General features: G+C 37.5%; 1 protein-coding gene across 15 annotated transcripts in view; it reads left to right on the forward strand.

Annotated features, from left to right (window-relative positions):
• Positions 1 to 13665, forward strand: part of CARF (calcium responsive transcription factor) — a 79819-nt gene that overhangs the window by 43275 nt on the left and 22879 nt on the right. For all 15 annotated transcript variants that reach the window (XR_004027798.1, XR_004027795.1, XR_004027797.1 and 12 more), the window contains 4 exons: positions 1019 to 1139; positions 2473 to 2602; positions 4146 to 4230; positions 9997 to 10186. Coding sequence is in view for 2 of the 15 variants with exons in the window: in XM_030802740.1 (XP_030658600.1) it covers positions 1019 to 1139; positions 2473 to 2602; positions 4146 to 4230; positions 9997 to 10186 (526 nt within the window). In the remaining 13 variants the exon portion in view is untranslated. The remainder of the gene's footprint in view (positions 1 to 1018; positions 1140 to 2472; positions 2603 to 4145; positions 4231 to 9996; positions 10187 to 13665) is intronic.

The raw sequence follows: 13665 nt of genomic DNA on the forward strand, positions 1-13665 counted from the left end.
AGTCTTAAGTGCTGATAGACTTAATTTCAAATACTGTATTAGCTATACTTCCAAATGATAGGCCCAAAAGTTTTTCTTCAACTTCATATGCCTTTTTAGTTGATATTGCTCTAAATTTGATAGAGTAGGTTCAGTTGTTAAACTGAAAAAATGTACAATAAATATACTATTTTCCCTGTGTTTTCAGACTTTTGAGGCACTTTGTAGTACAGTTCTTTCTGAACCATAGAGGCTATATATAAATGCTGAGATACCAAAATAAATCCTATTTAATTAGACATTTATCAAGTTACCTTTTTTTTTTTTTTTTTGAGACAGAGTCTTGCTCTGTCGCCCAGGCTGGAGTATAGTGGCGCGATCTTGGCTCAGTGCAACCTCTGCCTCCCAGATTCAAGTGATTCTCCTGCCTCAGCCTTCTGAGTACCTGGGATTACAGGCGCGTGCCACCATGTCCAGCTAATTTTTGTATTTTCAGTAGAGAAAGGGTTTCACCATGTTGATCAGGCTGGTCTCGAACTCCTGACCTCGTGATCTGCCTTTCTTGGCCTCCCAAAGTGCTAGGATTACAGGCATGAGCCACCACGCCTGACCAACAAGTTATCATTTTTAAACTAAGGAAAATGACTTTAAATATAAGACAAATGATTGCCACACAAATAGGTGAAACGTATGAATAATATAGTAAGTGGCAAAAGGTAAATGTATTACGTCCAGACAGACTTGTTCAGATTACCAAGTAATTAGACTTCATCCATGTATAATGATTAAGACTGTTGGTGGTTAAGACCCTAGGATTAGGGTCAAACTGCCTATTTTTAATCCTGGCTTCACCACTTATAAGTTGTGAGACCTTGGAAAAAAATGTTTATGTGCCTCAATGTTTTCATCTATAAAATGGGGGAAATCATAGAATCCATCATAGAGCTAGGTATGTGTTTAATAGTTTATTTAATTAATAATTTTTATTAAATCAGTCTAGGCATATGCATTTGATTTTTTTTTTTTAAATGCTTCCAAGATGATCGTTGCCAGCCCAACAGAAAATGGACAGGTACTTCGTGTAATTCCATCTACCCAGACAGGAATGGCACAAGTGATTATACCTCAGGGGCAGCTTGTGGATGTGAATAGTCCTCGGGGTGAGTAACAATGGGATATAGGGGATTTGAGAGTGTTTTAAAAACATAAATATTTTAGAAAAATCAACTTATGAAAGTCAGTGCTAAAGTTGATGTTTTTAGGTAAAAGATTATGAATTAAATAATTAGAAAACAGCTCTTTGCCCAAATAAATTCAAAGTTCATTTTTCAACTCCTGTCTAGGTTAGCTATTTCATTTAAGAATTCGATGAAGCTGATTGACTCCTGCTTCCTCCCAAATGACCAGTGAGCATAAAATAAATTATTATTAATTATAACAGTAATAATAACAGCAACAATAGCAAGAATATAGTGTTAATAGCTTCAGAAGTTTTTATTTATATCTTTTTTTTGGAGGCAGAGTCTCTCTCTTTCCCCCAGGCTGGAGTACATTGGTGGCATGATCTCGGCTTACTGCGACCTCCGACTCTCAGGTTCAAGCAATTCTCCTGCCTCAGCCTCCTGAGTAGCAGGGATTACAGTAGCCTGCAGCCACGCCTGTCTAATTTTTATATTTTTAGTAGAGACGAGGCTTCACCATGTTGGCCACTCTGGTCTTGAACTCCTGACCTTGGGTGATCCACCTGCCTCCACCTCCCAAAGTGCTGGGATTATGCACGTGAGCCACTTCACCTGGCCACTTATATCTTTATCAATATTTTTATTAGCCATGTGACTCATTACTTTTTTGTTTTTTTTATCCTCTTGCTCTTCTCCTCTTTCCTTGGCCCCTTCAGATTCAGAAAAGAGAATCATGCTCTCTATTTCTCCTTGTATAGTCTTTCTTTACCTGTTTGGTAATATGCCTATTAGTTCTCTTTTTTTTTTTTTTTTTTTTTTTTGCTTTCCTCCCTTTTCCCTCTATTTGAATTTCTTTTCTAACCTCATAGCTATACTGTTTTGTTGCTTCTTCATAGCTAATGCTTTAGGGCAGATATTTTTACCTTAGTGTTATCATTCTTTGTTAATAGTCATTAAGACATTAAGAGAAAAACATAGATTGCAGAAAACATTATGAGCACAGTATATAAACAAAATTAGTTTTATATTTTCCTATATATTGCAGAACTCTTAATATACAATTATTTCTACCACTTTTATATCCTGGCTGTTCAATATAAATTCTAAAACTTAATTATAAAATTACAGTAGTCAATATTATAATTTAAAGTAAACAAGTATCAGAGAAATTCTCAATAAAGCATTATTCCTTTATTCTCAATAAAGCATAAATTTTCTTTACCTATTACAAATACATAAGTTTTAGTTAGGTATATTCTTATGGTCTTATTCAAGATATTGATGTTACTTTGTTTTTGTTTTTGTCGTTAAGATGTCCCTGAAGAGAAACCTAGTGACGGAAACTTATCAACTGTAAGAGTGGATACTGTAGCAGACAATACCAGCAATTACATTCTTCATCCTCAAACATCCTTCACATTGCCCAAAAAGTCAGTGACCAGGTGAGTCCATGGGAAAGAGAAGCTCATCTTTTAATATCACCGTGGAAATCTTTTTACAAATTACACATTTAAAGCTGGCTGACTATAGAGAAAATCAGAAAATAGAAGGAACTATCATTGAATATATCTTTAGTTATTTTAAGGCATCTTGGTCATAAGGCGGCTACTCTGGAAGCTATAAATGTCAAAAGTGCCACTTTTCCTCAGTGACATCTGTTATCTTTTGAAACAGTATGAAAATTTTATTAGTTTATTTAGTCTGACATTAACAGACTTTTCAGAATAAAGAAACATTCATGGCCAGGCGCAGTGGCTCACTCCTGTAATCCCAGCACTTTGGGAGGACAAGGCAGGTAGATCACGAGGTCAGGAGTTCAAGACGAGCCTGGCCAAGATGGTGAAACCCCATCTCTACTAAAAATACAAAAATTAGCTGGGTGTGGTGGTGGGCACCTGTAATCCTAGCTACTTGGGAGGCTGAGGCAGAGAATTGCTTGAACCCGGGAGGCGGAGGTTGCAGTGAGCCGAGATTGCACCACCACACTCCAGCCTGGGCGACAGAGCAAGACTCCATTTAAAAAAAAAAAAAAAAAAAAAGACTGGGCGCGGTGGCTTATGCCTGTAATCCCAGCACTTTGGGAGGCCAAGGCAGGCGGATCACAAGGTCAGGAGATTGAGACCATCCTGGCTAACACGGTGAAACCCCATCTCTACTAAAAATACAAAAAAAAAAAATTAGCTGGGCATGGTGGCCGGCGCCTGTAGTCCCAGCTACTTGGGAGGCTGAGGCAGGAGAATGGCGTGAACCTGGGAGGCGGAGCTTGCAGTGAGCCAAGGTCACGCCACTGTACTCCAGCCTGGGTGACAGAGCGAGACTCTGTCTCAAAAAAAAAAAAAAATCATTATAGTTCCTAAATTTTTAAAATTGTTTTATCACATTTTTATGCATAGAATTCCTCTGTGCCAAAATGTTTAAAATGTTTTTTGCTAACTTTTATTTCAGTTTTTGTTTTTGTTTTAAAATAATACTATGATATTTTGGGGAAATATGTACATGGCTTATATATTGTTTATATTATTTTAATTGTTCCATAAAAGTATTTTTGAATTAAGACATTATTTTTGACATTTATTCTTAGACCTTAATAATGTTACTTTTCACTTGATCTTAGCCAAAAGTCCAAGCAGTGACACATAATGTTACTTCAAACTAGTCAAATTTATCATTTTTTTGATAAATGAAAACAGCTATATAATAAGAGCACGAAATAAGCTTTGGGAGAGATATATAAAACACTTGAAGTTGTTGGGACTACAGATATCTGGAAGAAGAAATTTAGGTCTTTGACTTAGCAGTTAATAAAATAGTAATGGTTAAAGAAAATAATAACTAATGCACCCATCAGATCAATCTGTAGTTATTGTTAAAATTTCTTATTGATGACTTCAATATTCGTCTTTCATACTAAGAGGATAAAGCAGTTGAATGCATTTTGTGTGTTCATTGAACTGCATATTTATATATATTCCTCTCCTATCCCAGAATGCTGGAAGAACCCCTTCTGGCACCTCTTCAGCCACTTTCTTCTAACACACCTATATGGGCCTGCCGTCTTAGGAGCTGTGAGGTGAGTTAAAAATAATCATTACCTAGAATTACTTAACTGATTATAACCACAGGTCATCCCCAAATGCCACTTATGAGTACAACTAATATAGGCTATAGTTACAATATTTTGTTTGTGTTAAATCTGGTCTCATCTATTGTTGAATTCTTAGAGATTCTAAGCTCTGTTAAAGCAGAGGTTATATAAATCTCTACATTTCACTATTATTTCTTCTCTTGCAACTCTCTTCCCTTGTAGTCCATGAAACTTCACTATCATGTTTCTCTACTATTTACTTTTCAACCATTTCTTTTCTTTCTTTGCTTGTACTTATTTTTTTTTTTTTTTTCATATTATCAGTAGAAAATTCTTCAAGGCTCACTTTCTGACTGTCTTTTTTCTCTATATTTTGTCTTTTGGAGCACTTACCTACTTTGTTGACTTTCAACTGACATCTATAAAAATGATTTTCAAGTCTGTATCACCAGTTTTTATATATATATATATATTTATGTATTTATTTATTTATTGAGACAGAGTCTCACTCTGTCCCCCAGGCTGTAGTGTAGTGGTGCAATCTCAGCTCACTGCAACTTCTGCCTCCTGGGTTCAAGTGATTCTTGTGCTTCGGCCTCCCGAGTAGCTGGGGCTACAGGCATGTGCCACCACACCTGGCTAATTTTTGGATTTTTAGCAGAGATGGGATTTCACTATGTTGGCCAGGCTGGTCTCGAACTCCTGAGGTGATCCACCCACCTCGGGCTCCCAAAGTGCTGGGATTACAGGTGTGAACCACTGCGCCAAGTCAGATTTTGAATTCTGCCTTCCTCTTGTCCCAGATATCTGGCTACTTGCTTGAAGGTTTATTTGAATTTCACCTCAAATTCACCATATCCCATACTGAAATCATCTACCATGCCACAACTAGCTCCACTTCCAAAATTCCATGTCTGTGTAATGACAAATACCATTTTCTTAGATACCCAGGCATAAAGTTTTGTACGAATTTCTTCCTTTCCCACATTTAGGTAGTCACCAGATTCTTTCTCTTTTTTATTTTTTTGAGATGGAGTCTCGCTCTGTCACGCAGGCTGGAGTGCAGTGGCGCTGTCTCAGGTCACTGCAACCTCCACCTCCCAGGTTCAAGTGATTCTCCTGCCTCAGCCTCTTGAGTAGCTGGGACTACTTGCACGTGCCACCATGCTCAGCTAATTTTTGTATTTTTAGTAGAGACGGGGTTTTGCTATGTTGGTCAGGCTGGTCTTGAACTCCTGACCTCAGGTGATCCTCCCACCTCAGCCTCCCAAAGTGCTGGGATTACAGGCGTGAGCCACCACGCCCAGAAGTCATCACCAGATTTTAGTTTTTCCTTTAAAGTATCTTTTTCTTTTTGGCCCATCTTTCAATAGTTCTTTGTCCTCTTGTGCTTGATTACAGGAATAGCCTGCCCCTGACATCTTTGACCCTCCCATTTCTGGTCCCTAATGTATGTTTTTCTAAGGCTACTTGTATTTGAAGATCGTTTTGTCTTTTCTTAGTGCCCAATTAAGTCGTGTTATTTTTTCCACATTATTTAGCCACTGTAGCTAGCTTCAAAGATTATGATACCTTTCATAATCTGGTATCATCCTACGTTGTCCTACTTTTTTCCCTACTTTTCTCAAACTCATCTTCATTGTTGTTAGCCTAGTCCTCCTACTTTCGACAGATACTCCAGAATTTTTTTTTAGCTCTCCCTTTACCCATTTTTTTTTTTTTTTTGAGACGGAGTCTCGCTCTGTCGCCCAGGCTGGTGTGCAGTGGCGCAATCTCGGCTCACTGCAAGCTCCGCCTCCCGGGTTCACGCCATTCTCCTGCCTCAGCCTCCTGAGTAGCTGGGACTACAGGCGCCTGCCACCACGCCCGGCTAATTTTTTTTTGTATTTTTAGTAAAGACGGGGTTTCACCATGGTCTCGATCTCCTGACCTCGTGATCCGCCCGCCTCGACCTCCCAAAGTGCTGGGATTACAAGCGTGAGCCACCGCGCCCGGCCCTTTACCCATTTTTATTTCCTTTTCCTGTATGTTACTTTTTTCTTCTACTTACCATTTCTAGCTATTCTTCAAATCCCAATGCAAGTCCTACATATCTTTTCTATAAATTATTTAATGATTATTTTAGCCTTTACCTATTTCTCTCTTTAAGTTCTTTAGTATTAATTGTCATTCTTAATTATTTGCTAGCTTAGGCCGGGTGCGGTGGCTCACTCCTCTAATTTTAGCACTTTGGGAAGCCAAAAAGGGCAGATCACTTGAGGTCAGGAGTTCAAGAGCAGCCTGGCCAACGTGGCAAAACCCCATCTCTGCTAAAAATACAAAAATTAGCCGGGCATGGTGGTGGGCACCTGTAGTCCCAGCTGCTGAGGCAGGAGAATCGCTTGATTTTAGGAGACGGAGGTGGCAGTGAGCCAACATCACGCCACTACATTCCAGTCCATGACAGAGCAAGACTCCATCTCAAAAAAAAATTAAAAAATAAAATTATTTACTAGCGTGGGTTGTTCACTGTTACATAACAATTAGACTTTTTGAGGAAAGGGACCATGTCTACTCTATATACAAACCATAGATGGTAGTGAACATTTAACTATCAGAATGCTTCATTGTTTTAAACAAATCTTAAAATATGGGAAAGAAAAAACATTCTATTTTAATATTTTGAGAAAATTTCTCATAAAAAACCTTGTGCTATATGTATTACATTTGTTAAGACATTATCGTTGTTGCTTTTCTAAGTAGAGTACATGTGTGTATATACATATATGTATGTGTGTGTGTGTGTGTGTGTATGTGTGTGTGTAGTTTTAGCTTTTTCTCCCCCTACCTTTTATTAGTCATGGTTTTTCAGTGGTTTCCTAAAGTTACTGTTGTGATTGTTTGATGAGGGTTTTAAAAATCATTATTACAAGCCTCATGGAATGCTATGGATATTAGAGCATTTATTAAAACAATCACGCAACCAAATCACATTATGTTACAACTATAGTGCATTGTGTGGCTTACCTAAAATCATCATATATCTTGTAAGAAACTGAGTACTACTGTCCAACAGACTTGAGTATGGTTGTCCAAGATGAACCACTTCTTTCCCAGTGAGGGGTTCTTTCTCCTCTCCCAAGCTGTATCAGTGATAAAAAAATTTTTTGAGTTGGCTGGGTGCAGTGGCTTACATCTGTCAGCACTTTGGGAGGTTGAGGCAGGTGGATCATGAGGTCAAGAGATTGAGACCATCCTGGCCAACATGGTAAAACCCCTCTCTACTAAAAATACAAAAATTAATCTGGCATGGTGGCGCGTGCCTGTAGTCCCAGCTACTCGGGAGGCTGAGGCAGGAGAATCGCTTGAACCCAGGAGGCGGAGGTTGCAGTGAGCTGAGATCATACCACTGTACTCCAGCCTGGTGACAGAGGGAGACTCCGTCTCAAAAAAAAAAAAAAAAAAAAAAAAAAAAATTGGGTTAATGGCTGAGGAAATATTTTCTGCATTTCGGTTCAAAATATTGTTTAGTAATCTTTTATTTTTTGAATTTCTCATTTAATGATTTTTTTTACTATAGGCATTTTTTTCAGATTTGACTAAAGTGTATTAACTGGACAAATGTCAATACTGTATTAAAATGTTATCTGTAAGCCTATTTATAAGTATATATGGTTCTGATTATATTATACTGATTTTTTTCTTTATTGACATATATTCTAATTTTATTTATAAATAAATTATAGTATAGCTAAAATTTATATTCATTTATTTGTAGTGAATATTTTGATAAAGAGTTGTCTAGGTTAGCAGAAAAATTATAAACATAAGCATTTTCATTATTTTAGAGGAAATTGCAGATAATATATTGTTTGGCATCAGATTATCTCTTAACTATTATAACCAAAAGTACAGCCACAACAGTATTTTGATACCTTTCTATTTGTTAAATGTATTCTTCCTCTCTGCCCACATCTCTGTTCTTATTTCCTCTAAGGGGGAAACATACATGGAGTCAATTCTAGGTCTCTGCATTTCATTGTAAGAGATCACAGTTAACATGTTTTTTCTGTTGGTATTGAAAAAAAAGTTTCTCCCCAGCTGGGTGCAGTGGCTCATGCCTGTAATCCCATCACTTTGGGAGGCTGAGGCAAGCAGATCACCTGAGATCAGGAGTTTGAGACCAGCCTGGTGAACATGGCGAAACCCTGTCTTTACTAAAAATTCCAGGCATGGTGATGCACGCCTGTAATCCCAGCTACTTGGGAGGCTGAGGCAGGAGAATCATCTGAATCCAGGAGGTGGAGGTTGTAGTGAGCTGAGATAGCGCCATTGCACTCTGACCTGGGCAACAAGAGTGAAACTCCATCTCAAAAACAAAAAAAACAAAAAAAAAAAGAAAAGAAAAAGTTTCTCCTCTAGTACAGGGATACTCAAATGGTTGTATATAGATAATATCAATTAATTTACATTATTTATTTATACCTTTCCTTGTTTTAGAAGGAATTTAAGAGAGCTTACAAAAAATACGTAAAATATATTAGCAAGGTAGAAATTAAAAGTGAGAGCTAAACAATAAAGAAAGACAAGGATGGGAACATAAAATGGAAGTAAGAAAATACATGTCTTAACCAACTATGTGTGTGTGCATGTATACATGTACTTGTCTATAATCTATGTATATGCTTTTCAAAAGGGAAAACGTAGTTACTAAACTCTGTGCCTTTTAGATTTAAAAACTATGCTAATTTCCATAAGATAAAAGCAAACCATTAACTATTTTTGGTACTAAGACCAGACAGAAATTTCTCTCAGAGAAGGATCTTTTTTTTTTTAGACAGAGTCTTGCTCTGTTGCCCAGGCTGGAATGCAATGGCACAATCTCAACTCACTGCAACCTCTGTCTCCCAAGTTCAAGGGATTCTTGTGCCTCAACCTCCCAGGTAGCTGGGACTAAAGGCAAGCGCCACCACGCCCAGCTAATTTTTGTATTTTTCGTACTGATGGGGTTTCACCATATTGGCCAGGCTGGTTTTGAACTCTTGACCTCAGGTGATCTGCCCACCTTGGCCTCCCAAAGTGCTGGGATTACAGGCGTGAGCCACCGTACCCGGCCTCAGAGAAGGATCTTCATAAAAAGAATGTTGATATAATGTGCAAATTTTTCTACAGCCTTTTTATCAGTCACTCACAATTTTCATTGGGTTTCTAATAGATGCATGGCATCCTATCAAAATTAATCTCAGGCCTTCCTGCCTTCCCACCTTCCTGCCTTCCCACCTTCCTGCCTGCCCTCCTTCTCTCCCTCCCTCCTTCCCTCCCTCCCTCCTTCCTTCCCTCCTCTTTCCTTTCTCCTCCCAACCTCACTCCACCAAAAAAAATCAGTTTCAGTAAAGGAGACCCCATAGGAAATGAGTACTTTGTGGCTAGTTTTACACTGATCTGGATTGATCCAGGATAGATTTTTAAATATCTGAAAGAATGGATATACATTATATGTTCTTGCAAGTTATCTTTTCTAAATATTCTTTCTCTCAAACAAGACGTTGATAAAGAAAGTATGGCAATGAGTTTGGCATTATATTCCCTAACAAACACCTGGTTGAACTCAAATCAGACCCACTGGTTGTAATAGACCATTGATCTGAGGGCACAAATGACATTCTCTTGTGAAAGGTGATGAGTCTTCCATTTTGGACAACCATCTCATTACATTTATTATGCAATGAAGTGTATTTGCTAGTAATTTTGTTTAATTTCTACCACATGCAGAAAATTGGAGATTCATACCGTGGCTACTGTGTAAGTGAGACTGAATTAGAAAGTGTCCTAACATTTCACAAGCAGCAAACACAGAGTGTTTGGGGGACCCGTCAGTCTCCAAGCCCAGCCAAGCCTGCTACACGCTTGATGTGGAAATCCCAGTATGTCCCGTATGATGGAATCCCATTTGTTAATGCAGGTACTTTTTTAAAGAATTATTTTTAAAGGTTCAGCAGCAGCCATAGTCCATTGTGAAAATGTGATTTTCCTAAGGTGATAACATTTTTATTTTGGTAGCTGACAATTGAATGTGAATTGATTAAAATGCATATTACATTGAAAAAACTTATAGAAAATATAATCAATTACTTTATAAGATTGCATTTTAATATATCAATGAATAAATAAGACTTCTTTCATGTATTATACTGAAAAATAAAATATCGAAGTCTCAGTTAAACCTATTTAATAAAATGTTAAAAGAGCAATTTTATTTTAAATATGTACATCAGCTGTGTTTTTCCCCTTCAGATTAAATATTTTAGCCTTCTCTCTTAATTTGTATTGTGGGAGAAATTTATGTCTATTTTATGTAGCTTATAACTCTGGAGTTACTGTATAGAATTTGTATACAATCTAGAGTTATAGAATTCTGATACTAAAGTTCTCAAGCATTAGGTATGTTATATACAGTATTCTCAGACACTGGGTTAGTTGTTTACTAAGGGAGTAGAGTTTCAAGCAAATCTCTTAGACTAGTTAGAGCCCCAAAGAATCTAAAACTAAGCGATTTATTTTAGGACTATCAGGGCACTAATTTAGCCGAAAGAGTTGCAGTTTCATCCTGGACCTCTGAGGTTAATGAGAAATACTTAAGAGAAGATGAGATAAATGTAACCACTTCTGCCTGAGTTTCATCAGTATTCCGTAAAAGAAATGCAACATTAAAAATAAATAAGCTGGGTTATTTATTTATATATTTATTTATTTATTTTAAACGTGGTGGCTCATGCCTCTAATCCCAGCACTTTGGGAGGCCAAGGCGAGAGGATTGCTTGAGCTCATGAGTTTGAGACCCGCCTGGGCAAAACATGGAGACCTCATCTTTACAAAAAATAATAAATTACCTGGACATGGTGGCATGGGCCTGTAGTCCCAGCTATTTGGGAAGCTGAGGTGGAAGGATCACTTGACCCTTGGAGGTCGAGGCTGCAGTGAACCATGATCATGCCACTGCACTTCAGCCTGGGTGACAGAGTAAGACCCTGTCTTTAAAAAAAAAAATTAACAAATAATAAAATGAACTTGAAATCCTATAGTCTTCCCTTTTCCCATCCTAGTTCTAATCTCCTTAACCCTCCATAGGTAGCTACTACATGAATTTCATGTGTATCGTTCTAGTCTGTATTTTTATACTTTACCTTACATATTGTATCTACAATAATATATTTTATTGTTTTGGATTTTTTAAAAATGTATAAATAGTAAAGTGTAGATATTGTTTTGCAAATATTTTCACTCACCCTTTTTTTTACATCTGTTGGTATTGATAGTTATAAATCCTAGTTAATCCAATTTAATCATTGGGTAATATTCCAGCATGTGACCAAACCACAAGTATTTTTCTATTGATCATCATTTAGGTTGTTTCCAACTTTTCATCATTACAAAGAATGCTGTAGTCAAACCTCCACACTATATATACTCTAATGAAAAGCTGTAATTAGTTTTTCTAGAGTATATGCCTTAAAGTAGAATTGCTGGTTGTGAATTATACCCATTTCATCTTTACAAGATTATCTTAAAATTGCTCTCAAAGTGATTGTACAGGTCCAGAATCCCTTTGAATTTTTTTGGACCGGGTATATTTCAGAATTCTGAATTTTTTGAATGTAATATGGTAACATTATGTAATACTCCTAGCAGGTATTCTATAGACCAGCAGTCCCCAGTCTTTTTGGCACCAGGGACTGGTTTTGTGGAAGACAGTTTTTCCACGGACCAGGATGGGGGATGGTTTTGAGATGACTCAAGCACATTACATTTATTGTGCACTTTATTTCTATTATTACTACATTGTAATATGTAATGAAATAATTACACAACTCACCAGAATGTAGAGTCAGTGGGAACCCTGAGCTTGTTTTCCTGCAACTAGCAGGTCTGAGCTGGAGGTGACTGGAGACAGTGAGAGATCATCAGGCATTAGATTCTGATAGGGAGCCGGCAACCTAGATCCCTTGCATGTGCAGTTCATAATAGGGTTCGTGTTTCTATGAGAATCTAATGCTGCCACTGATCTGACAGGAGGCAGGGCTCAGGAGGTAATGCAAGTGATAGGGAGTGGCTGTAAATACAGATGAAGCTTTGCTGGCTTGCCCACTGCTCACCTCTTGCTATGCGGCCTGGTTCCTAACAAGCTACAGACTGGTAGTGGTGCAATCCGGAGGTTAGACACCCCTGTTATAGCCAATATCACATAATCAAACACCAATTCTTTATTAGATAGATAGTCACACCAAGAGAAACAAATAAAGACTATAAATAACCTCACACAGCTCAGGCCTGGTTTTGCAGCCAAGTGAGTCCTGAAAAAACTGTTTTCTGAGCTTTTTGGATTTCAGATTTGTACATAAGGGTTTGACAACTTGTACCAATTTTCACTCCTGTCAGCAGTGTGTGAAAATTTCATTTCCCCACTTTTACTTCATAACTTAGCATTGCCAGATGTTTAAAAATCTTTTTTTTGTTTTGTTTTGTTTTGTTTTGTTTTTTTGAGACGGAGTCTCACTGTGTCACCCAGGCTGGAGTACAGTGGTGTGATCTCAGCTCACTGCAATCTCAATCTCCTTGGCTCAAGAGATCCTCCTGCCTCAGCCTCCTGAGTAGCTGGGACTGTAGGCATATGCCACCATGCTCAGCTAATTTTTGTATTTTTTTGGAGAGATGAGGTTTTGCCATGTTGCCTCGGGTGGTCTCAAACTCCTAAACTCTAGCAATCTGCCCACCTCAGCCTCCCAAAGTACTGGTATTACAGGCGTGAGCCACTGTGCCCAGCCTTAAAAAACCTTTACATTATGGAAATTTTTACATGTGAATCAAAGTAGAGATAATAATATAAGAAACCCCATGACTCTAGGTATCTATCTTCCAGCTTCAACAACCATCAGTGTACGGTCAATCTTGTCTCATACCCCTTACACTTCCTCATTCCCTAGATGGTTTTACAGCACATTTCAGATATATCATTCCATCTGTAATTACTAAAGTATATGGTGTATACTAAAGTATATATCTCTAAAAGACAAGGACTCCTTACATATGTGTATATATCTATACAAACATACATATATGACAATCCCATTATCACACTTAATAAGAAAATTAACAGTAACTTTTTAATGTTATAAAATGTTGAGTGTTTACATTTTCCCACTTATCTCACAGGTTTTTTTCCTCCCCTCAAAGGTTGTTGAAATTCAAATCCAAACAGGGTCCACAGACTGCATTTAGTTAATAAATCTCTTAAACTTCTTTTCATTTGAAGATTTCTCTCCTCTTCTAGGTAGTTTGTTCTGTAATATTTGCCATATTCTGGGTTTTGCTTATTCCATCTGTATGATACAGTTTTTGTTCTTTATCTTTTGTATTTTCTGTAAACAGGTCTAGAGCCTTGAT

Source organism: Nomascus leucogenys, chromosome 22a, assembly GCF_006542625.1.
Source record: "Nomascus leucogenys isolate Asia chromosome 22a, Asia_NLE_v1, whole genome shotgun sequence".
In the NCBI taxonomy this organism is placed as follows: Eukaryota; Metazoa; Chordata; class Mammalia; order Primates; family Hylobatidae; genus Nomascus; species Nomascus leucogenys.